Source organism: Plecotus auritus, assembly GCF_963455305.1.
Source record: "Plecotus auritus genome assembly, chromosome: 5".
In the NCBI taxonomy this organism is placed as follows: domain Eukaryota; kingdom Metazoa; phylum Chordata; class Mammalia; order Chiroptera; family Vespertilionidae; genus Plecotus; species Plecotus auritus.
This window is the reverse complement of record NC_137776.1, coordinates 58,954,656-58,978,572: the sequence shown is the minus strand read 5'-3', so window position 1 is coordinate 58,978,572 and position 23,917 is coordinate 58,954,656. Positions and strand designations below refer to the sequence as shown.

At 35.7% G+C, this 23,917-nt stretch overlaps 2 protein-coding genes across 7 annotated transcripts in view; one reads left to right on the top strand and one right to left on the bottom strand.

Moving 5' to 3' along the window:
- The window catches only part of MARCHF7 (membrane associated ring-CH-type finger 7), a 52,266-nt gene extending 32,321 nt beyond the window's left edge, over window positions 1–19,945 (top strand). For 2 of the 4 annotated variants that reach the window (XM_080671210.1, XM_080671211.1), the window contains 5 exons: window positions 1,481–1,650; window positions 10,281–10,390; window positions 13,814–13,927; window positions 15,618–15,666; window positions 18,324–19,945. In XM_080671210.1, coding sequence (XP_080527336.1) covers window positions 1,481–1,650; window positions 10,281–10,390; window positions 13,814–13,927; window positions 15,618–15,666; window positions 18,324–18,382 — 502 coding nt within the window. In that variant the 3' untranslated portion in view covers window positions 18,383–19,945. Of the gene's footprint in view, window positions 1–1,480; window positions 1,651–10,280; window positions 10,391–13,813; window positions 13,928–15,617; window positions 15,667–16,254; window positions 17,984–18,323 lie in introns of those variants that run through there. The other 2 variants (XM_080671208.1, XM_080671209.1) reach the window with 1 other exon arrangement.
- The window catches only part of LOC308249630 (CD302 antigen), a 163,888-nt gene continuing 150,536 nt past the window's right edge, over window positions 10,566–23,917 (bottom strand). For 2 of the 3 annotated variants that reach the window (XM_080671213.1, XM_080671212.1), the window contains one exon: window positions 20,927–23,242. In XM_080671213.1, coding sequence (XP_080527339.1) covers window positions 23,040–23,242 — 203 coding nt within the window. In that variant the 3' untranslated portion in view covers window positions 20,927–23,039. Of the gene's footprint in view, window positions 11,847–20,926; window positions 23,243–23,917 lie in introns of those variants that run through there. The other variant, XR_013960745.1, reaches the window with a different exon arrangement.

Sequence of the window (23,917 nt, the reverse complement as noted above, 5' to 3'; positions counted from 1 at the left end):
AGGGAAACAAATTAAGCCGGCACCATCCTCTCTGGTTAGATTAAAAATTTAAAAATTTGTTGGTTATTTTGCCATAGAGTTTGTGTGTGTGTGTGTGTGTGTGTGTGTGTGTGTGTGTAACCCTTTATTGTATTTTTTGCTCATGAGGATTTTAAGACACTACATTTAAATTATAGTAGTTCCCTCTTACCTTCGGTTTCACTTATTGTGGTTTTAGTTACTTGTAGTTAACTGTGTTCCGAAAATATTAAATGGAAAATTCCAGAAGTAAGCAAAGTGGCTCATTCCTTTGTCCAACTTGTCCACCCTGTACAAACAGTACAATAAGATACTTTGAGAGAGAGACCACATTCACATTACTTTTATTACAGTATATTGTTATAATCACTCTGTTTTATTAGTTGTTAATCTTTTATTGTGCCTAATTTATAAATTAAACTTTAGATGTGTGTGTAGGAAAAACATAATATACATATAGGGTTTGGTACTGGAGATTTTGAAATGTACCCCCTGCATATTGGGGGGTGGGGAGGCTATCATAATAAGAGTAAAAATATTAAATTTCCCAAGTAAAGAGTAATTAAAACAATGAACTGTAGAAAGTTAAATCTAAAGGTAAAACAAAAATTGAAGTCTTACCTCTGGTTAAACCAGGGCATCAAAGTTAGCTAGCAGCTGTATGCCTATTCCTCTTTCCACACATCTACTAGTATTGCTAAATTTATTGTGAACCAATATAATCCAGATTTTATTTCAATAACAGTTTAGCATTAAGTATAATCAATTTACTGAATACCTCTCTTATGCTAGCAGTGGACTAAGCCAACAGGGATTTTAACAAAAAATTAATTTCTTACTATATAGCTATTATTCTACTTTTAAATTATTCTACATATCAGCCTATTAAGTAGAGTACATAGGTTAATGGAAATTGCTCCACACTTAAAAACCTACCCAAGAGGATTTAATAACAACATTGTTGGGGATGGGGTAAGTGGAGATTTTTTAAATCTGTTTTTTTCTGTAATTTAATACAAAAAGCTTATTTTGTTGTTTTGACAATATGTAACTGGGAAGTCACTAGGCTGTATTTCTTCAAGGCATTCAAGTTGTTTTAAAAGTTTTTGGGGAGATTGTGGGGGGGTGGGATTGAAGTAGTCTATGATACTACAGAAATTAAAATCTCTCAGGTATACTTGTAAAGTGATTGAAAAATATAGAACTTAAACTAGTACCAAAGACAAAATTACTTAAATCATTTGAAGATAAGTAATAGGATAGTTTATTTACCTTGAAAATATTTATTTTAATTCTCATTGTTACAATATTTCATGGTGGTTGCTGTTTATTGTTACTGTTGTTTTTTCCTAATCAGAGAGAGAGTGGGTAGAAGATATTGTTTGGGATTATATATGACAGGAAATGACCAATCAGGATTAGCTTTGATAGCTCTGTTTAGGAAATCTGCCCTTTTTTCCAGCCTCCTTTTAGAGGACTCTGAAGAAGAAGAAGGTGACTTATGTAGAATTTGTCAGATGGCAGCTGCATCATCATCTAACTTGCTAATAGAGCCATGCAAGTGCACAGGAAGTTTGCAGTATGTCCATCAAGAGTGTATGAAAAAGTGGTTACAGGCGAAAATTAACTCTGGTAAGATTTAAACCTTTCTGTGTATTTTGTTTTCACAATTTTTCCAAGAGATGTATGCATGAATGCATGTTAATTAACAAATCGTTACAATTTATTGCCAATTTTATATTCTTACCAAAGTGTCTTGATCGTTTTTTGAAGCAAAAACATTAAAGCGCATTAGTCTGATAACATAACTTTAATTTATACTACTATTTTTTATATTCCCTTTACCTAATAGACAACTTACTTCATAGTTATAATACAACTATAATTTGTTAATGCTGGGTAACCATTATATCATATAAGATCCTTTTGAAAAGATTTGTTTCTAGTGCTATTGTCTAATGTTGTATAGAAATAATGTTACTGTAGAGACTCATTTGTTTAAGTGCCTGTTGTGAAAGCAGGCACAGTTCTATATGTGAGGTATAGAGTGATAAACAAGACAGAGGAGGTACTTGCCTTATGGGGTAATATTGCGTGTTATGGGGTAATACTGCGTGTTAAAGGAATGACTTGTTGAGGTGATGACATTTAAACTGAACAGAGAAGAGCCAGCTAATCCATAATGAGGGCAAGAGCATTCCAGCAGAGGGAACAACTAGTGCAAAGATTTTAAAGTGGCAGTGACTTAGAACTGAATGAAGCTTGCTTGGACTATAATTAGTGGGCAAGGAAAGGGGTGATACAGTTGAAATAAGAGATTAGCAGAGGCTAGCTCATTTAAGACTTCAGAAGCTAATGTCTGAAGTTAGATTTTTATCTTAATTATGAGGGGAAGCCACTGAAGGGCAGGGGAGTGAAATGATCTTTTATTTTGGCTGCGTTGTGGAGGGTGGATTTTAGGGGGAAAAGAGTAGCAGCAGAGAAGCCAACTAGTAGCCTATTGTGGCAACTAACCAGAAATCTGTCTAATAAGAGAGAGGTGGTGATAGAGGTGGTACAAATAGATGTGTGTGTTTTTTAATATATATATTTTGGAGGTAGAGTCTGTAAGACTTGCTGGTGGATTGGATATGGTGGAGTGAAGGAGAAAGAACAATTACGAAGCCCATATTTTTGTCATGAGCTGCTAAGTAAGTGGTAGGTTCATTTGCTGAAATAAAGAAGACTGGGAATTGAATAAATTTGGGAAAGGAAATCAAGAGTTCTGTTTTGTAAATATTATATATGAACTGCTTATTAACCAGATGGAAATGTCAACTGGGCAGCTTGCTAGACAAGCTGGATATTTCACAGGATATTAGCACTGGAAATTACAATTTTGGGAATCATAAGCACATACGTAATATTTTTAGTATTGGGATTAAATTAGGTCTTTTAGAATAAGAGCAGATATCCAAGAAATTAGCCCAAGACACAGAGCCTTGGGACACCCAAACGTTTAGTGGGAGCAGAAAGAGATCTGAGGAGCAGTCTCAGTCTAGTAAGAAAAAAAGCTTAAAAAATAAGTGTTGCGCAAGCCAAGAAAAGGAAGTGTTCTTTTAAGGAGGGTGTAATCAACCCTGTCAAATATACTACCAAGAGATAAGAACAAAGAAATGACAGTTGGGTTTGGTGGCTTGAATGTCCTTTGTAGCTTGTCTCTGGAGTGCTGGGGTCATAAGCATGATTAGATTGGGATTGAGGGGGGGGAGAGAGAAAGAGAGAGAGAGAGAGAGAGAGAGAGATGGGATCCAGGGCACAAGTCAAGTAGTTAGCCTTTAATAGGAATTACGGGCAGTGTTTAAAAAAAATTACAAGAAGGCTAGAAGGATGTTGATCAGTTGTTTAGGTGAGAAGATGCTTGGATTGCTATATAATTGCTTCTGTTTTCTTAGTTAAGGGAGGTAAGGTCTTCAGATGGTTAGGGGACAGTTTTAGAGATTTTGATGTGTGTGGAAAATACCATTCTAAGGTGTTTTTAGGAAGTATCAGTTTCATAAAAATCAGTGACCATGAATATGCTTCTCAAGTGAGATAGATACATGTAATTTTATTATTTTTCTCATTGTTATTTTACTTTATTTTTTTATTTATCTTTATTATTGAAAGTATTACGGATGTGTCCTCCCCACCCTGCATTGACACACTCCAGCCTGCACCACCCCCTCTAGGCCTTCACCACACTATTGTCTGTGTCCATGGGCTATGCATCTAAGTTCCCCAGTTAATCTCTCCCCTCCACCCATAAGCTCCACCTTTCCTCTGAGATTTGTCAGTCTGTTCCATGCTTCTATGTCCCTGGATCTATTTTGTTCATTAGATTCCACATATCAGTGAGATCATGTGATACTAATCTTTCTCTGACTGGCTCATTTCACTTAGCACAATACTCTCCAGGTCCCTCCATGTTGTCTCAAAGGGTGTAAGAGATCCTTCTTTTTTTACAGCTGCATAGTTTTACATGGTGTAAATGTACCACAGCTTTTTTATCCACTCATCTACGGATGGCCACTTGGGCTGTTTCTAGATCTTAGCTATTGTAAATTAATGCTCCTATGAACATAGGGGTGCATATGATTGGTGTTTTTGGTTTCTTAGGATATATTCCTAGCAGTGGGATCACTGGGTCCATTTTTAATATTTTGAGGCAATTTCATACTGTTTTCTATAGTGGCTGTCCCAGTCTGCATTCCCTCCAGCAGTGTGTGAGGGTTCCCTTTTCTCCACATCTTTGCCAGCACTTGTCATTTGTTGAGTTGTTGATGATAGCCATTCTAACAGGTGTGAGGTGATACCTTATTAGCATTTTAATTTGCATCTCTCATGATTAGTGACTTTGATAATTAGTGATGTTTTTCATATGTCTCTTGGCCATTTGTGTCCACTTTGGAGAGGTATCTACTTAGGTTCTTTGCCCATTTTTAATTGGTTTGCTTGTCTTCCTTTTGTAAAATTGTATGAGTTCTTTATATATTTTGGAAATTAACCCCTTATCAGATGTATCATTGGCAAATATGTTTTTCTTTTTAATTTTATTTTATTGTTTAAAGTATTACAAATAGTAGTACATATATCTCCTTTTTTCCCCCATTGACCTTTCCCCAGCCTCCCTTTCCCCCTGTCACATGCCCTCATTGCCCTCATCCCCCCCCCCCCCCCCCCCCAGTGTCTTGTGCCAGCAAATATGTTTTTTCCATGCAGTGGGTTCCCTTTCCATTTTGTTGATGGTTTCTTGTGCAGAAAGGAGCTATTTTGATGTAGTCCCATGTGTTTATTTTTTTAATATATTTTAAAAATTGATTTCAGAGAGGAAGGGAGAGAGAAAGTGATAGAAACATCACTGATGAGAGGGAATCAATGATTGGCTGCCCCAGCATGCCCCACACTGGGGATCAAGCCTGCAATCCAGGCTTATGCCCTGACCAGGAATCAAACCATGACCTCCTGGTTCATAGGTCAATGCTCAACCACTGAGCCACAATGGCTGGGCCCATTTGTTTATTTTCTCCTTAGTTTCCCTTACCCTAGGAGATGTATCAGCAAACATAGTGCTGCTGCCTATGGTTTCTTATAAAATTTTTATGGTTTCACGACTTAGATTTAAGCTTTCTATCCATTTTTAGTTTATTCTAGTATATGGTCTAAATTGATGGTCTAGTTTCATTATTTTGCATGTATCTGTTCAATTTTCCCAACACCATTTATTGAAGTGTCTGTTTACTCCATTATATGCTCTTGCCTCCTTAGTCAAATATTAATTGAGCATAATGGCTTAAGTTGAGTTCTGGGGTCTTTATTCTGTTCCAGTGATCTATATGCCTGTTCTTGCGCCAGTACCAGGTGGTTTTGAGTATTGTGGCTTTGTGATATAGCTTGATATCTGGTATTGTGATTTCTGCAATTTTATTTTTTCTCAAGGTTTTCTGTGGCTATTTAGGGTCATCTTTTTTTTTTTTTTTTTTTTTTTTTTTGTTCTACTGTATATGAATTCGTGGAGTGTTCTAGATCTGTTAAATTTGCCATTGGTGTTTTTGGGATTGCATTGACTATATAGATTGCTTTGGGTAGTATGGACATTTTAATGATGTTGATTCTACCAACCATGAACATGTTATATTTAGAAGCAGTTTTCAGATGCCTGGCTACAGCCACAAATTTGAGTTCAGTGGGGTTGGGATCTTTTTTAAAAAAAAATATATGTTTTTAGAGAGAGAGGAAGGGTGAGGGAGAGAAACATTGATCAGCTGCCTCCTGGGAATGCCCTGCCAAGAATTGAACTGGCGACCTTTTGGTGCATGAGACAACTTCTAACCAACTGAGCCACAGCAGCCAGGGCAGGGTTGGGATCTTTACCGACAAATACGATGAAGGCAAGGGTATTTGTAAGGCCATAATTGTGTTTATGGTAATTAAAATCAGGAGGGAATAAGTACATCAGAAAATGGATAGTGAGAAAATGGTAGGGTCAGTCTCATTGCCATTGAAGAGAATTGCCAGATTAGGTGAGTTAGAATTATGAGAAATTGTAGATACACAGGAGGAAAGGATACTTAAAATAGAGATTTAGGGTTAGTGCAGTAAACTGTGATGACAGGGCCAAGGGTATGACCATACAGTTGGTAGTTGTGGAAGCAAGGATGTTGAGGAAGTCAGAGTCAGAAGTAAATGGTCTATGTGGATGTTGAAATAGCAAGGAATAAGTTGGTAAAGAAGAGAGAGAGAGGCAGGTGTTCAAGTCATTAATTATAAATATTTCTCTCTTTTCCCTGTCCAGCTCGGCTAGAGAGCGGTCTGGTTCCTAAGTAGGGGCAGCTGGGGATTGAGAAAATGAAAGAAAGAGACAGACACAGAGATAGAAGGAAAAAGCTGGGGCCGGGTGGGACAGCTGTCCTCTGATGGAGAGACAGTGACCCATAGCCAATACAGCATGTTTATTTTATACAGCAAAATACCAGGAAGTTTTACTAAAGCCCAAGGCAAAGGAGATTATGTGTATTCTTGTGGTTTCTTTGTAATTGTCACTTCTGGGTGAGCCCAGATAATCGTGTTTGTTCCTGGTGCTTGGCTGCATTTAGATAATGAAACCCACCCCCTGGCACCTGAGCTGAAGGTCTGGCTGACAACACACCTGCCTCTGGCAAGGTATGTTTCCAGGGCATGGCTCTGCCAGGCACCAATGGATTCAGATGGCAATCGGCTCAGGGACCTTTGCCAGGCGCTCTCTACAGTTAATGAATGAGGAGGGACTTGGAGGTTCAGAACAGCAATAGGTGTTGCGGGTCTCTTTCCCAATTTCCTGGTTTTGAGATAGAAGGGGGCCCTAGCCAGCTTGGCTCAGTGGATAGAGCATCAGTCTGCGGACCAAAGGGTCCCAGGTTTGATTCTGTCCAAGGGCACATGCCTGGGTTGCGGGCTCGATCCCCAGTGAGGGGCGTGCAGGAGACAGCCAATCAATGATTCTCTCTCATCATTGATGTTTCTATCTCTCTCTCCTTCTCCCTTCCTCTCTGAAATCAATAAAGAAATATATATATTTTTAAAAAAGAGATAGAAGGGGGTTGTGAGGTAGAAAAAAGCTGCAGAAGAGGCAGGGGGCACTGTGGTTCAGTCATGGAGTTGAATAGATTATTCAAAAAGAGATTAGTTATTAGAAGAATTTACCATGAGTACCTCTGGTAAATTCACAAGTGAGATAGATACATGTACCATGAGTACCAGAGGACATAGTGAAGTGACTAGTAGGGTGAGAAAGATGAGAAATTAGGCCAGATTAATAAATATATGTAATTGTATGCAATTGAAGGTCTGATAGTGATACCTTGGAGACGTAGGCAAATAGGTTTTGACGTATGATAGCTTTAATTTTAATAATCTGCTGGAGGATTCAGGTAACCTGTTGAAGCTGGAGATTATGAGACTACTAGAAACCATTTTTCCTAAAGCCAGGTAGCAAAGGTCTTCTTGGGGTGGGGGGTCTTAATTTTTTTCTTTTAAGCTAGCCTGATCCCAAAGGATGGGCCATTTCACCTATAGCCTCTTCTTGGCTATATGGTGTTATGACAACCTCATAGGCTTTATTAGTCACTGTGCTGGAGTGTTACTAAGATTAAATGAGTGCTCAGCATGGTTCTTGGCACTTAGTAAAGGCCTAGAAATGTTAATTAGTCCCAAAATGAAAAACAACGTGACTCACTTTCTAATGCATTTGCATCAGATTGTTAGTGTTGTGTATGGAGGAAAACAGATAATACAGTGTATTGTTTAAGAACATTGGCTTTTTGAAGTTAGATGAACTACATTGGAATAATGGCTCCAACACTTAACTATAGGATCTTGGCTACTGATCAAAGTTATCCATTGAAGTTTTATAAAATTCGGATGCCTTAGATCCACTCCTAAAAGTTATTAAGCAAGTTTGAGGCGGGTCTTAAGTTCCATCATAACTTTAACTGAGTAATACTTCCCTTGTAGGATTATTGTGAAGGTCACATGAGATGAAGTTTATAAATAGTTCCTCACAGTACTGGGCACATGGTAAATACCCAAATGGGGTATATAAGGTTATTAGTACTTTTAAGAAATGATCAAATGAATATAAATATCTCAATGACTGACCCTTTCTGATAAATTTTCACAAGCCTTTCTTATATTTATTATAAAGACCCCCATCTGGTAGAAGATTCATTCTGGTAGAGAGTGATATAAACATGCATTAAGCAGTTGCTACAAAGATGAATAAATGAAGTTGAGTGCAATTTTAGGCAAATGTCAGGGCCTACTAGAATGTGGTAGGAAATAATGCTAAAAGAATGGGTTAAAGAATGTTGGGATAAATGGGTTCCTCCTGGCTAGGTATGGCCTTTTGAACACCTTCTGCAAGTTATTTATTCCATAGAAGAGAAAAATGAAGCCTTAAGATGTGAAGTAATTTGTATTGAATGATCTCCAAGATCCATATTTGGTGATCATCATAGTTTTCCTGCTTCTGAATCAGAGTAGTTTTAAGAAATTCCTCATAAAAGAAAGGCTTCTAAATGTCTTTCATATTCTTTATATTCTCTATCAGGTCACATTATGGACTTAAACTGATTTTAGTTCAGTGGTACAATTATAGTGACTATCTTATGTAATTTGACTGAAGCATATTTTTGAGACAATATAAACAACTTTCTTACCTCAGAATAGCATTCACTTTCCTTTTAGCTATTTTCAAGAGAATGCATGTACATTACTACTGCTGTCTTGGACTCTATGCCAAATTTTATTACTTACAGAATTGTTGTTATTAAATAGCACTAATTCTAAGTTTTATGAGCTCTTGAAGACAGGGGTTACTAATTATTCTTTTTCTGAATCTGTAATATTGCACATAACAAGCACTCAACAGATGCTAGTTGAGTAGAATTTGAACATCTACCCTGTTACTCATGTGACTTCCTTTGATTTTTTGAACATTTTTTTCAATTTAAAGCCCTATCTAAACGTAAATACCGTGGGGAAAATGGCTTTATATTTAACTATACAAGACTGCTACCTACTATATTGGAACCAGAAGCTTAAGAGTAATCAAATGTTGAATGCATATGAGACAAAAGGAGCTTTTTTAAAAAAATTGTGGTAAAATATATTACAGTAAAATTTTCCCTTTTAAACGTTATTAAGAGTACAATTAATTCAGTGACATTGTGTGCATCCAGAATGTTATGTGACTATCACCATTATCTGTTTGCAAACCTTTTTTTTATCACTGCTAACAAACTTTCCATTAAGCAATAATGCCCTCCTCTCTCCCCTCCCCACCATAATCCCTGTTAACTTCTGATTTACTTTCTCTCTGAATTTGCCTATTCTACACATTTCATATAAATGGGATAATATTTATCCTTTTTGTACCTACCTTATTTTGCTTAGCATCATGTTTTCAAGATTCATCTATGTTGTGGCATGTATCACAACTCCATTTTATGACAGAAAGGAGCTGTTTTGATCTGGACAAAAGTGGCTTTTCCCCCCCCCTCCCTAACCTAGGGAGGGCACATTCCTTAAACCACAGAAAGTCTTAGGTATATATTGTCACATCAAAGATATTGGTCTAGCCCTGACTGGTTTGGCTCAGTGGATAGAGCGTCAGCCTGCGGACTGAGGGATCCCGGGTTCAATTCCGGTCAAGGGCATGTACCTTGGTTGTGGGCACATCCCCAGTAGCGGGTGTGCAGGAGGCAGCTGATCAATGTTTCTCTCTCATCGATGTTTCTAACTCTCTATCCCTCTCCCTATCTCTCTGTAAAAAATCAATAAAATACATTTAAAAAAAAAAAAAAAGATACTGGTCTGGTTATATACAATTAGTTTTTTGAGATACTATGTTATTAAACATTGTTTTAATGCCATCTTGCTGATGTACTTAAGGATGAAGGAGGAAGTGCAGATGGCATTCCATCATTAGCTTCCCAGAATCAGTAATGTATGAGTATCTAGTAGGAAAAAACAGGTATATAAATAATGGGTGGAGGCTTAAATACCATAGAGTAGGACCTGATACGCACTCTAGGTATTGCTGATTGCTATTTTAGGAGACATGACTAGTTTATGACAGTAATCCAATCTACCTCCTTCCCTCCCTCCCTTTCAATTTTCTATATCCTAAGCTTAAAACTTAAAGGAAAATGTTTTGTGGAGCCATAGCAAAGCTAAGGTTCACTTGTAATGTACTATTTCAACAGGTTCTTCCTTAGAGGCTGTGACCACCTGCGAACTCTGTAAGGAGAAGTTACAGCTCAACCTGGAGGACTTTGACGTCCATGAACTGCACAGAGCTCATGCAAATGAACAAGTTAGTATATTTTCCCTCGTTGGTAAGTGTCTCTTCTATGTTTAAAGGACAACTCTTGAAGAAAAGATTTAAAACATGGTCAGAAAACCGGCATTAAAATAATAAAAATAGCAATAATAATGTTCTTAATATAATTCATTAGGGATTATAATTTTTCTTTTTCTCATAACTTTTTGTCACTGAAAGGTAAATAACAAAGTCTCAAGTTTTAAATTTATTTAGATAAAATATATCATAGGCTTCCTAAGTAAACCTGAAAATAATAAAAGCTTAGGAAAGTGGTCCCAAAGTAGCACCCCAGAGATGTCTCAGTTTCGAATGCCTCTGAGTGCTGGAACATGAGTAAAACACCAAACCCTGGATTTCCTTCCTATTTCTGTATTTTTTATGTTAGAATCGTTTTTATATGCGTATCTGACAACACGTTCTTACTATCCTTGTTCTCTGTACCCTTCCCATTTCTGTCTCCAACTTACGTTGAACAAGTTATTTTATAAAATCTTTTATTCCAAGTTCACATAGTAGTTGTTTTCCTTTAGTATTTGTAGCATTAGCTGTTATTTATATAATGAATACCAGGGCTTCTTTGATCATAATACTTTTTCAAATATTTTCTCATTTCCCGGATTATTTTGTATGTTTTGATAACTCCTGTTTCCCAATAATTTTGATCACTATATTTTGTTTAAGAGCTTTAAATTTTTAAATGTTGAGATGCTTAAATTATATAGTTAGAATGAAAAGCTCACTTCTTAAAGGAAAATTTGGGGGGGGGGGGTGGAGGTGGAGAAAGATGTTAAAGGAGATTATTAGGATGATCCTAGAGCTATACACTATCCAAGTGAGCTTAGCATATTTGTTATTAAGAGAGATATTTTATGGTGAGAAAATTCATGAATCCTTAAGAAACACTTTTTAAATGAAGGGGTAATGGACCCCTCCCCCCTTTATTTTATTGACATGAAGTTGAGATAACATAAAAACCACTTAAATTGAACAATTCAGTGGTTATTCGAACATTTGCAATGTGCAACCACCACCTCTACCTACTTCCAACCCACTTTCATGTCTTCAAAAGAAAATCTCGTACCCATTAAGCAGTTCCTCCCCGTTATCCCCTTTTCCACATCCCCTGGAAACCACCGGTCTATGTTCTGTTTCTTTGGAGTTCTCTGTTCTGAATATTTCATATAAATGGAATAATGTAGTATATGGTCTCTTGTGGACACTTTCCTTTTAAATGTGGGAATAAATGGATACCCCTGAAAATCTGATTAAAACCATGAACACGTCTTAAAAAATATACATAGACCCAAAATCTGTATATAAGTTAAGGGATTCCCAAGTTCCTTGAAGCAAATTGCTTAGATCCAGGTTAAAAATCGATGATCTAGTGCAGCGGTCACCAATCTTTCGGTCTTCACGGACCACCAGTGTTCCTTGGACCACCGCTGATCTGGTGAATGAAACATAGGCAGTTGTAGTATAGATGTTACTCCAATAGTAATTATTGTTATTCTCTAATGAATCAGTTGTCCAAAAAATACCATTTAAGCAAGAAATTTTCTTAAATCCCCAAAGGAGTCCCTCTAGACAACTGAGCATTGGTACTTTAAAGAATGGTAGAAGAGTATGGAAAGAGGGAGTAGTAATGCAAAGAAATATTTTTTTATTCTCAAAATGTGAGTAGGTTTCAAAGGATGGTTTTCTCCTGCCATTCTTCCTTCTCTTAAGTACTCCATCGTGTCTCTTAAAGGTGTTGTTTGGCTTTTCAGTTAAACCAGGAATGTTTTTACTGTTCTCCAATGATTTTAATGATTCACATCTTAAGTAATTTGGAAGTGTTAGGAAATAGGTGGAGTCATTGCTAAGAAAGCTTCCTGGCTTTAACTTCTTTGTTCTTTGTGAATCATGGATTCTGGTGGCCTGACAACTACCCCCATTTTAAGTGATTAGTTTAATATTAATACAGTTTAGTATTTCATTTCCAGTGGCTTCATTTTTTTCAAGATGCTAACCATTAACATTTTTTAAGTCTTATGGGTATATAATTTTCTTGTAAGTTAAAAGTAAGTGAAGCATTTAAAGAAACATTTAATCAATTTTAAATTTCATTAGTACTCTAGAATCTGATAAGTTGCTGAAGTTGGTACTAATAACATATAGTTCTTAATTTGCACATTAAGTTAATTACCAAAATGGCACAGCTTACAGATAGCTTGCTATATAAAAACTACAGGACAGTTCAGATTTTAAAAACACTATATGATTTGTAGTCTTAACTTCAAAACAATAGAATAGTTTGGAATCAAAGAACTATTTGAGCAACAGTTACTCTACTTCCTTTTTCAGTTTATTTTTTTAATTACCGTTGCTTTTAGATTAATTGAATTACATAAGAATCATTTGACCTGTCAGAATAGGTTTTAGTTATATAGTATATATTGAGTTAGCTGTAGATGAAGTGGTAATTTTTAAGTAAATATTATAGTCGTTTGTGCAGTGAAAGTTCTTATGAGCTTTATAAAGAACCAGATTCATTCTATAATCATATGACTTAAAAGTCCCACTTTTATATAAACCATTACATAAAGGAAGACTATATGAGATTAAAGAGGCTATTCACATACCTATTCAGACTCATTATTTGGCATTAGTAAAATTTTATGACATTATGAAGGGTGGCCCTTTATTTCCTGTTTTAAAAAATACATTTTATTGATTTTTTACAGAGAGGAAGGAGAGGGATAGAGAGTTAGAAACATTGATCAGCTGCTGCCTCCTGCACACTCCCTACTGCAGTAGTTTCTCAACCTTTCTAATGCCACGACCCTTTAATACAGTTTCCTCCTGTTGTGGTGACCCCCAACCATAAAATTATTTTCGTTGCTACTTCATAACTGTAATTTTGCTGCTGTCAATCGTAATGTAAATATCTGTGTTTTCCGATGGTCTTAGGCTCTACAGCAGCGGTTCTCAACCTGTGGCTCGCGCTAGCAGGGTCGCCTAAGACCATCGGAAAACGCAGATATTTACATTACGATTTATTGACAGTAGTAAAATTACAGTTATGAAGTAGCAACGAAAATAATTTTATGGTTGGGGGTCACCACAACATGAGGAACTGTATTAAAGGGTTGCGGCATTAGAAAGGTTGAGAACCACTGCCCTACTGGGTATGTGCCCGCAACCAAGGTACGTGGAATTGAACCTGGGACCCTTGAGTCCGCAGGCTGACGCTCTATCCACTGAGCCAAACCAGTCAGGGCTATTGCCTATTTTAATAGATGGCACCATAAATCTTACTAGGAGCTAGACATGAATGAATATATTTCCTCTAGTTTATCAGTGTGCTATGACTATCAATCTCAAGTTTACTAATTTTTCATTCTCCTTTTTCTTTTGTTTGCTTCTCTTTTGAAGGCTGAGTATGAGTTTATCAGCTCTGGTCTCTACCTAGTTGTGTTATTGCACTTGTGCGAACAAAGCTTTTCTGATATGATGGGAAATACAAGTGAACCAAGCACACGAGTCCGAGTAAGTAATGATGGAGGGGGGAGAGGGGAAGGTGTGATGTACCAGGTGTTTGCTTAGGAAAGCAGATTGTTTTATATGCTCATATTCTATTTCCTTTGAGGACTTCTTGTGTTAAAATGTGTCTTAAAAATGAAAATATTGTAGATTTTAATAGAAATTGCTATCTTCTATATCAAGCAGCCTAATTTTCTCATAAAGCTATTTTAGAGAATTTTCTAGCTCTTAAAGGTAATAGGGATATATTTCAGTGAAAAACGGAATTGGAAACACCAAGGGGGAAAAGTTCTCTTTTTAATTGGGGGGAGAGGAGGATGACTTAGAAATATAACCTAGAAATCTGAACTCCAAAAACCATGAGAGAACGGGAAATTAACTTCCATTTATTTGTTGTCATGTAAAAGCTTACCAGTGTACTAATTTTTAAGTGAGTCCATAATATAAACTATTTTATTTTAGATAATGCACTATTTGGTATTTGCTCTGTACACTATTACCTTAATTTAACACTTAAGCTAGCTGTTAGGTAGTCGTAAATGATACAGTTTGCCTCAGTGTACCAGAGGAAATTTGCATGCTGCTACCTTGCCCATTTTGTGTAGCAGAGGCTAGCAGCCGTGGGCAAACTACGGCCCGCGGGCCAGATCCGGCTGTTCTATCCGGTTCTCTTGGTCTCCCCTCCGCTCCTTTACTTTGAATTTATATTAGTTCACACAAACACTCCATCCATGCTTTTGTTCCGGCCCTCCGGTCCAGTTTAAGAACCCATTGTGGCCCTCGAGTCAAAAAGTTTGCCCACCCCTGGAGGGCCACCTACATCTCATTACTGTAATAATCTGAACACTTCATATCTTTTAAGTATGTTCATAAACATATATCCTTTAACCTTTTTTATATATAAGTGTTCTTTTTAGTGACAATTTAACAATTTATGGTATTTTTTAAATTATAAAAATGTAATGTATATTATACATTGGTAAAACATTTTTCTGTAACCATCATATGCACATTATTATACCTGTGAGCCAGTTGAAAGATTATTATCATTGAGGAAAAGAGAATGAACAGTCTTAAGACCATCCAGAATTTGAGCAAAGATCTCTTGACTTCTTAGTATTTTAGAAATCATAGTACTACCTAAATCTAGTTAATGCCATAAAATGACTTCTCTCTTAAGAATGAATAAACCATATAAAGTATGTAATAAGGTCTATTGAGTTCATGCCTTTTTAAAAAGCTGTAGTCAAATTAATATTAAAGTGCAAGTCATTTTTACAAAAAATACAGAATCAGGTGCAATACTTCTGCACATTTACATAAGAAAATACTCGTGTTTTAATTTTCTGAATTGACCACTAAAATTGAATTCATGAATCCAAATTCTAAAGTTTTATTTTTTTCGTAATTGTTGCGTTACATTTATGCAAGAGAAATGTTATTTGATACAAATTCTGCATTTGCTCCCAATTTCTACATGCTTAATACATGATTAATTTATTATGATTTTAAAAAATTTAAAAACAATATCCTTAAGCTTAGTAATTTTTGATGTGGGTCGAGAAAGACCCCCCTGTTTAAAGGCTTAAAAATGGTGTTTGACTTTTTAAGTAGAAATGAAACTCCTATACTGAATCTCTCTTCAAATCCATTTGCAACATTTCAACTACTGTATTTTTTTCTGCATTGTTTCTAGTTTATTAACCTTGCAAGAACTCTTCAGGCACATATGGAAGATCTCGAAAGTAGGTGGAATTCCCCCTCCCCAGACTTGTTGAATTTACTGTTGCAAATTAAACTCACAGAGCAAAGCCTTAAGTATATATTCTCTCAAATTAGAGCTTCATTTATAGCCATAATATTATCATTGATTTGGGAAAGACGGCTAAACAACTGATATTAGGTTTTTTAAAACATTTTTTTTAATGGTACTAATTTTAAAGTACAGAAGGATCTACTTTTAACCACCAGTATATTTTATTTTTAATAAAATTTTGTTTCTGATCACCTTAATTTTCACACTTAAGACGTTTGACTACTAATCAAACGACACTTTTTAATCTTTTAGATTTTTGTATTTGTGCATGAAATTTTATTTGTTATTCAGCTTTTTAGATCGTAAAAGATTTTCCTGGGTTTATGTATAGTTGTAGGAAAATAGTGGTAAATGAGCGCTAATTCCGAGTTCATAACAGAAGCCATAGTTGGTGGGTTGTTTCTTTTTTGTTTTGCTCCTTGTTCAGGTCCTCATGTACATTTTTAGATCCTGTTCTAGCATTAGGTCTTCTGCCTGGGCTCCTATATGAAGGCATTTAATGTCCAAATCTTTACAGGCATCTGTACAACATACCATCTTCTCAAAGTCCTACAACCTCCATGGTGCTTCATACCAGGTGGACGCAGATACTGGTGGCTCTGGAATAGTTCCTGGGACTCCAAGATTACCCTGTTTAGTACTTTTTCACCCAAAGCAAGTGGTTCCCCATGATCAAATTTGAATGCACTCTTTGAAGTGTTTTAAAATATGTATTCTCCAATTGATTACCTTCTATATCATCTTTAAAATACTTGAAGTGTTGTCTGTAGTGTGCATAACATTTTCATCCTTAGCGAGTGTTCAGCATCTTTTGAAATAAGGTTTGAGGCGGATTTATTTCTCATAACTTTTTAATTCTTTGATTATTCTTAAGATATGGATTTTTTTTTTTTTTGTCATTCTGTGCTATTTTTAAGTTTTAAAGAGTTAGAGGTACAACCAGATAATGCATTTTTTAGAATTTTAGTATGTGTAAAAATTGTATATAAAAGAGTCAAATGGTATGAAATGGGATGAAAATCTTTTTTCCTTTATATCATCTTATCCCCTTTTTTTGTAAATAATAATTTATAGTTTGTCAGATATAATTTCAGTGAGTATTTTCCCCAGATTGATTTTTTTTTTTACATTCTCTTTTATAATTTAGTTCCCTAAACATAAGCGTCAATTCCTAAACATGAGAGAGAGGAAAAAAGATGTAGGTGAAATATATTCAAACTCAGCTGAGAATGAGGGATGTTGTGGGTGCTACAAGTTAACTACCAAATAAATACCAGCATATTAACGTTTTGAACATGGGTTCTGACCGAATTTTCACCTGTGGAGTAAATAAAATAGAAAACATAAGCTCTTTACAAAGCAATTTACTTTTAGTTTGCTACTGCTCCATGACACAGCATAAAACTTAACCCCTTGTGTTTATGCATACATGAGCTTTATGCTTGGTATCATTTACTAAAAATAAATTTAAGTTTTCTGCAAGATCATCGAATAGACTGAGAAACTGTATATGTAGCACAGTTTTCTGGTGGAAGTCAGGGTACTCTTAAATTATCTAGTGTTAACACAAGAAGAGTAAATGCTCTTGATAATAGGGGAAATGCTAGTTTAATGTTTATTTTAGTGAATTTCCATTTTCCTCCACATGTAGAGCAGTTTACAGAATACTTACGTTTTTCCTAAAGATATTTCAGGATGTTTCATATTAAAATTCTTTTTAAAAAAAAATATTTATTGATTTTTTTTACAGAGAGGAAGGGATAGGGATAGAGAGTTAGAAACATGGATGAGAGAGAAACATTGATCAGCTGCCTCCTGCACACCTCCTATTGGGGATGTGCCTGCAACCAAGGTACATGCCCTTGACCGGAATCGAACCTGGGACCTTTCAGTCTGCAGACTGACGCTCTAGCCACTGAGCCAAACCGGTTAGGGCTCATATTAAATTCTTGAACCATTAATGACTAAAATAAATTGAGGTCCGAAATGTTGTAAAATTATAAGTTTCTGGCAATGTGGCGTTATACGAGTAATTTCAACAAAAGGTTTTTACTGAATCCAATTATTTTACCTTAGGCTGTGTCTGTAGAAAGCTATTTTGAATAACTAAATAGAGCTTTTTCTAGTCATTGTATAGACACAGCTTTGATGTAATTTGCAAGAACACCCATAACCTATTCTGTGCACATTTTTTTCCATTCTCACCGGATGCATCAAAACATGTTGCAGTAATAAGCCAGACTCAGGTGTGTGAGAGCACTTGTTTTAAGTTCACTTTTTCTCTATTGAAATTGGCTAATATGAGTACAGACATCTCAGAAACTTTCTAGAAGATGTTCTTGAACCACATTTTAAAACATTTTTGTTTTTATAGAAACTAACATAAAAAGATTTGGGGGTGGGGCGTTGTGGAATGGCATTACGCACAGTCATACTACCCTAACCCTGTCATAACATCATTTTTACCAAAGAGTATACTACATTGGGATTTTACTTTACAAGTCATTGCTCTTCTGGCTTCATATTTACACTTCCATTCTCATCCCCCTTAAAATCATTCTTGATCATCCTCTTTTCTTTCAACAGCTTCAGAGGATGATTCTGAAGAAGATGGAGAACATAACAGAACATTTGATATTGCCTAACTTCATATAAGACAAATGGATGATCTGTTAACAAGTGTTAATTAAAACTGGCAATTAAGTATGAGTTAATTTTGTGGGGGAATGCCTATTAAATACATGATATAAATAAAATGAATATATATATACACACACACGTATGCATGTGTATATATATATATATATATTCATTCTCAAGTGTTGCTGAATTAAAATTCTACTTGCTGGACCTTTTAACATGGCCAGTGACTCTGATGTTAATAAACTGGTAATCAAAAGTATTTTTCTTTTAGGTGAGTGGGAAAGTGTTATATTGTTTTAAATAAGCAATGCCTACAACCCTTTTTTTTGTTCTGATTATTGTAGTCATATTTATGAAAATGGTTCGTGTTTTAGCCCTTTGCTAGTGAAAAAAAAACAAAAAACTATGCTTTCAAAATAAAATGCCAAATGGCACCTAGTTATTTTTCCTTTTAAAATGCCTTAAGTTGCAGTCTCATTTACATAATCATTTGCTTCCGGTGTTTAAAAAGAAAAAAGAATGGGTAGGGGGGAGTAAGTTATGAAGAGCATTATATTAGGTGTCCAAATTTACTTTAAATTTATTTAGCGGTAATATCTAATTTTTAAAGTATATAAAGTTAAAATGTATAAATGATGGATACATTTTTGTATTGATTTGAAAAATGCAGGTTATATTTGATAGGCCATAGTATGTAGATATTCCTTTAGGAATATTTCAGCTCTAAATTATACCAGAATTGCCAGTCAAGTGCTATTTGGTAAAAAGAAAATTATTGCAATCTCAAGTTAATGGAATATTTTTAAATCCCACATTCAAAGTTTAAAACACTGGTTTTCAGTATGTTTTTTAGTGTTGTCACTTCTTCGTAAATAAAAACCTGTTTGGATCCTGATCGTTTTTAACTGTTCTTATTAATCTCAGCATTTATTTAGTAGCTTACTATTTTTCACTACACTGGAGAACAAGAGAACTTTACCTTCACCATGAATAGATCTACACTGTGGTCATGCGTTGTGTATAGTTCCAGAACAGTATATTTTCTCTGTGAGCAACCATAGTATACACTCAAAAACACTTTCAGATGGTTTTAGGTTGAATAAAGTCTTAGGCCATGGCAACAAACTTCTTTTTCCAAATATAAATAGAAACCATGTAATTTCTCAAATCTGAATCAACACTTAGTTTGTTGGTCTTCATGTAAAACCTTGGCTCAAAATAAAGTATACTGATTGATATACTTTGTAGCTTGAAATGTTTGCTTTTGGTGCTCAAAGTAGACTTCAAACCTTATAGTAAGAATTTTACTAAATTTCCAAATTCCATTTCATACAAAAATACAAATGTTTCCACAACATCTGCTCAATTTTACTTGTTAGTTTTGCGTTCATTACCTTATGTAAAGCAAAAATGCTAATTTAAGGATGTCAGTTTCTGTATCTATTCTGTGGGTCCTTAGGGTTGTTTTGAATTTGAAACATTTATATTTTTACTAGAACTCAGTATGAAAACTAAAGTGTCTTCTGCTTTAACCACAATATTTTTTATTTGAAAAATTAAACTGTAAAAATACCATTGGTGTACATACAATTTTATGGTTTTTTTAAATGCTAAGTGACAGTGGCTTGAGCTATTCTTGTAGTTCTTAGCACTACATATTTAATATTGTATTTGCTTCTGATATTCTGTAAATGTAAGAAAAATCTTTCCATTTGTTATCACAAACTCTGAACAAAAATGGGACATCATACACTTCACTACAAAGATTGCAAATTCCTAGGAAAATCTAATGTTATTCTTTCTAGATATCTGCCAAATTAACTAGACCAGTGGTTGGCAAACCGTGGCTCGCGAGCCACATGCGGCTCTTTGGCCCCTTGAGTGTGGCTCTTCCACAAAATACCACGGCCTGGGCGCGTCTATTTTTAAGAAGTGGCGTTAGGAGAAGTTTTAAGTTTAAAAAATTAGGCTCTCAAAAGAAATTTCAATTGTACTGTTGGTATTTGGCTCTGTTGATTAATGAGTTTGCCGACCACTGAACTAGACCATGATCTTAAAGCAATTTAAACATTCTGAATATAAATAAGAATGCATATTATTTGTTAATAATAAAAATACAGATTTGAATGCTCCAGTTAATCTGTTGACCTTTAAATAGAAATAAGGGCCTGTTTACAGATGTTCTGATACATAAAGAAAATTAAGATTTAACATTCTATTACCAGGGTCCTCTAATAACTTGTTTGAAAAATGAAGTCAAACATGGGGGTGAGTGAGGGGTCAGTTTAAAACAGCCATTTTGCAAGAGCTGCCATTAGGTAGAAGTTAATCAAAATGAACAGAAGAAATTAGTTGTATGAGAATTGAGTGGAAGGGGAGGGGAGATTCTGGAGCAGCACTAACCAGTGAAAGTGGAAATATTTTAAATTGCATGTGAGTTGAGCACTTGAAATGTTGCTAGTGCAATTGAGGAAATGAACTTCTAAGTTATTTATTTTTTTTTTTAGAAGAGATTTTTTTTTAAAAATATATTTTATTGATTTTTTACAGAGAGGAAGGGAGAGGGATAGAGAGTTAGACACATCGATGAGAGAGAAACATCGATCAGCTGCCTCCTGCACACCTCCCACTGGGGATGTGCCCGCAACCAAGGTACATGCCCTTGACCGGAATCGAACCCGGGACCCTTCAGTCCGCAGGCTGACGCTCTATCCACTGAGCCAAACCGGTTTCGGCCTAAGTTATTTTTAATTTAAAAGCCACACGTTTTGTGGGTGCTACAAGTTAACTACCATATTGGCCATTGTAGAGATTTGTGACAATAGGAGAAAGTTTTAAGGAAGAGATTGGGATCATCCTTAGTTCTTAAACTCCTAGAATCTGAGTAGGAAAGCAAGAAAAAATTCTAGTCTAATGTTCACTATCTTTAGTATCACTTAACTAGAGGACCGGTGCACGAAATTCATGCATGGGGGAGGGATTGTCCCTCAGCACAGCTTGCACCCTTTCCAATCTGGGACCCCTTGAGGGATGTCCAACTGCCATTTAGTCCTGATCCCGGACATCCCTCTCACAATCCAGGACTGCTGGTTCCCAACCACTCGCCCACCTGCCTGATTGCCCTTAACCACTTCTGCCTGCCAGCCTGATCATGCCCTAACCACTCCCCTGCCAGTGGGATCAATGCCTAACTGCTCCCCTGCCAGCCTGATTGCCCCTAACTGCCCTCCCCTGCTGGCCTGGTCACCCCTAACTGTCTTACTCTGCAGGCCTGGTCACCCCCAACTGCCCTCCCCTGCTGGCCTGATTGCCCACAACTGCCTTCCCCTGTCAGCCATCTTGTGTGTTGGAGTAATGGTCAGTTTGCATATTACCTCTTTATTATATAGGATAGCTTATCAATAATACCCTTCTAAATCACCACATAAAAAATGTAAAGCTCTTACAGAGCATAATTGTATAATAGAGCTGCTGTAACATTTTCTCTTTAATACCACATAGCCTTTATTGTTAGTATCTCATTAACAAAAGTGCCATTAATTGTGAGGAGGGAAACATGACACAAGCTGGGACTGTTGCCTTTGGTCAAACTTGATAGTGTGGACTGTGGGTTATTGAGAGAGGACTTAACTGAACTTTTGTGTTTCTAAATGGAATAAATATAATTGTATATGAAGTCTATACATTGTTTTCTAATAGTTTTTAAGCTATAAAGAACACTAAGGAAAATAACTCTCAGGTTTTTTCCATTTTCATATTTTACCCCCCAAATGATTATTTCTCACCCTTAAATTGTCCATGAAAGGTGCTGAAAACTTTTAAGTGTCATCACTACCGTATAGTACAGTGTTTTTCTGCAGTTTTTGCTTGTCATTGAAAGATAAAGGTCAGTGCTGGAGGAGTATAAGATAACCTTATATAGGAGTATGTCTGGTGGTAGGGGAAAAATAAAGGGGCATTATGATTCAAGTGTTATCCTTACTACCTGCCTCCCACCACCTTCCTGGTATGGCTGTCGTTTTTTTGTTTCAAAAAATTTTATGAAATTCTAACCATTTGTGATCAGTGCTAAATACTGTGTGTTGTCCAAAAAGTAATGAAATTGTAAAATTATGCAACTTATGTGAAATAAAGTGTTAACATCCTTAAAATTTTCTACACCTAAATTCTAAGGGAAGATGAAAACAGAGGAATTATCTGTCATAGTAACCAGCATGTACTCATGTATCTCAATATATAGTATAAAGTTAGGTTTATTCCCTGTGCATGTTTATTAATAAAAGAGCAAGATGTAGTGATTGCTAAAACTAGTGGTAGGTAGAATTTTTTTCCCCAACTATAAACTGAGGTGGTTCAAGTAAATGGGAGGAGGGAGGGAAGATAGAGCAGGGTAATACAAGTAGAGTGGGTTTGGGGTGGTTTTTGTTTTTAGGTTTTTTTTTTTCTGCTTGTGCTTTAAGCTTTCCTTCAAGTAAAAACATTTGGGGAGGTGGTTAAAACCACTAACATACCTTAAGATCATTCCTTTTTCAAATGCGATGAGGGATGTTACTGAAATAAGGATATATACCATAAAAACTCATTGTGAGGTTTTATATTAAAGTCTTACAAGAATCACTGCCAGTGTATTTGATGTTTTAATCCGAGATTTCCAAAGTTTCAGTCAAATTGAACAGCATGTTCATTTTCTTCTGCAACTACCAAAACACAGTCGTCGTTATAAGGTGATTGGGGTGCAGCTGAAAAAACTGTGGTGAAACCAGAATGCAAATTTCTTTTGTACAGGAACCAAACAATTGCTCCCAAAACTATCAAAATCACTGTGCTAGCAATCACCAAAGCTGATATTAAAATGTGGTTATCTGTAAAGGAAAAGACAAAAGAAAATATGGGAAGTCAGGTACATAAATTGCTAGTATTGTATTGGGGGGGGGGAGACACTAATAATAGTTTTATGTAAATACTTGCCTATTTAGGGAATTTCCCACACTGTTGAGAAAATTAATAAAATTACTATCAAGGTTTATATTTTTTTGCTTGAACACAACTGCCATATTTTAAATTTTCAGGTAAATTTTGTAATTCTCTAAGATTCAAAAACCCCTTTTTGTTTTTTGAATTTATTCAAGTAACTATATATTTTTGTATTCCTGAAGTAATGGTGTACAACCTTGCAGTTTTGGCTACCAAAACCTTGGAACCTTTCTGTAAGAATTTAGTTCAATACCTCAAGCAAAAATCACTCTGTTTAGGAGTCAGGAGGAGGACAGTGCTTTGAGGAAGGTATTTGTATTTCATAGTAAAAGGAAATGAAGAGAAATCCCAGAATTATTTCTTCTTTTAAAATGTATTTTTTCATTGAGATTACTAAAATATTCTCATAATGCTCTTTTCAGCTGGTGCTTGTTAAAGTGAGACTTGGAAATGTAAAGCTTAGCAAGAAAAATCTTGCCAGAGGTTAAGATGAGGAAAAGCCATTGATATTTCTAAAATATTGACAGGCTTCTTTGGAGACATTTAAGTGAAATAATGTTAAG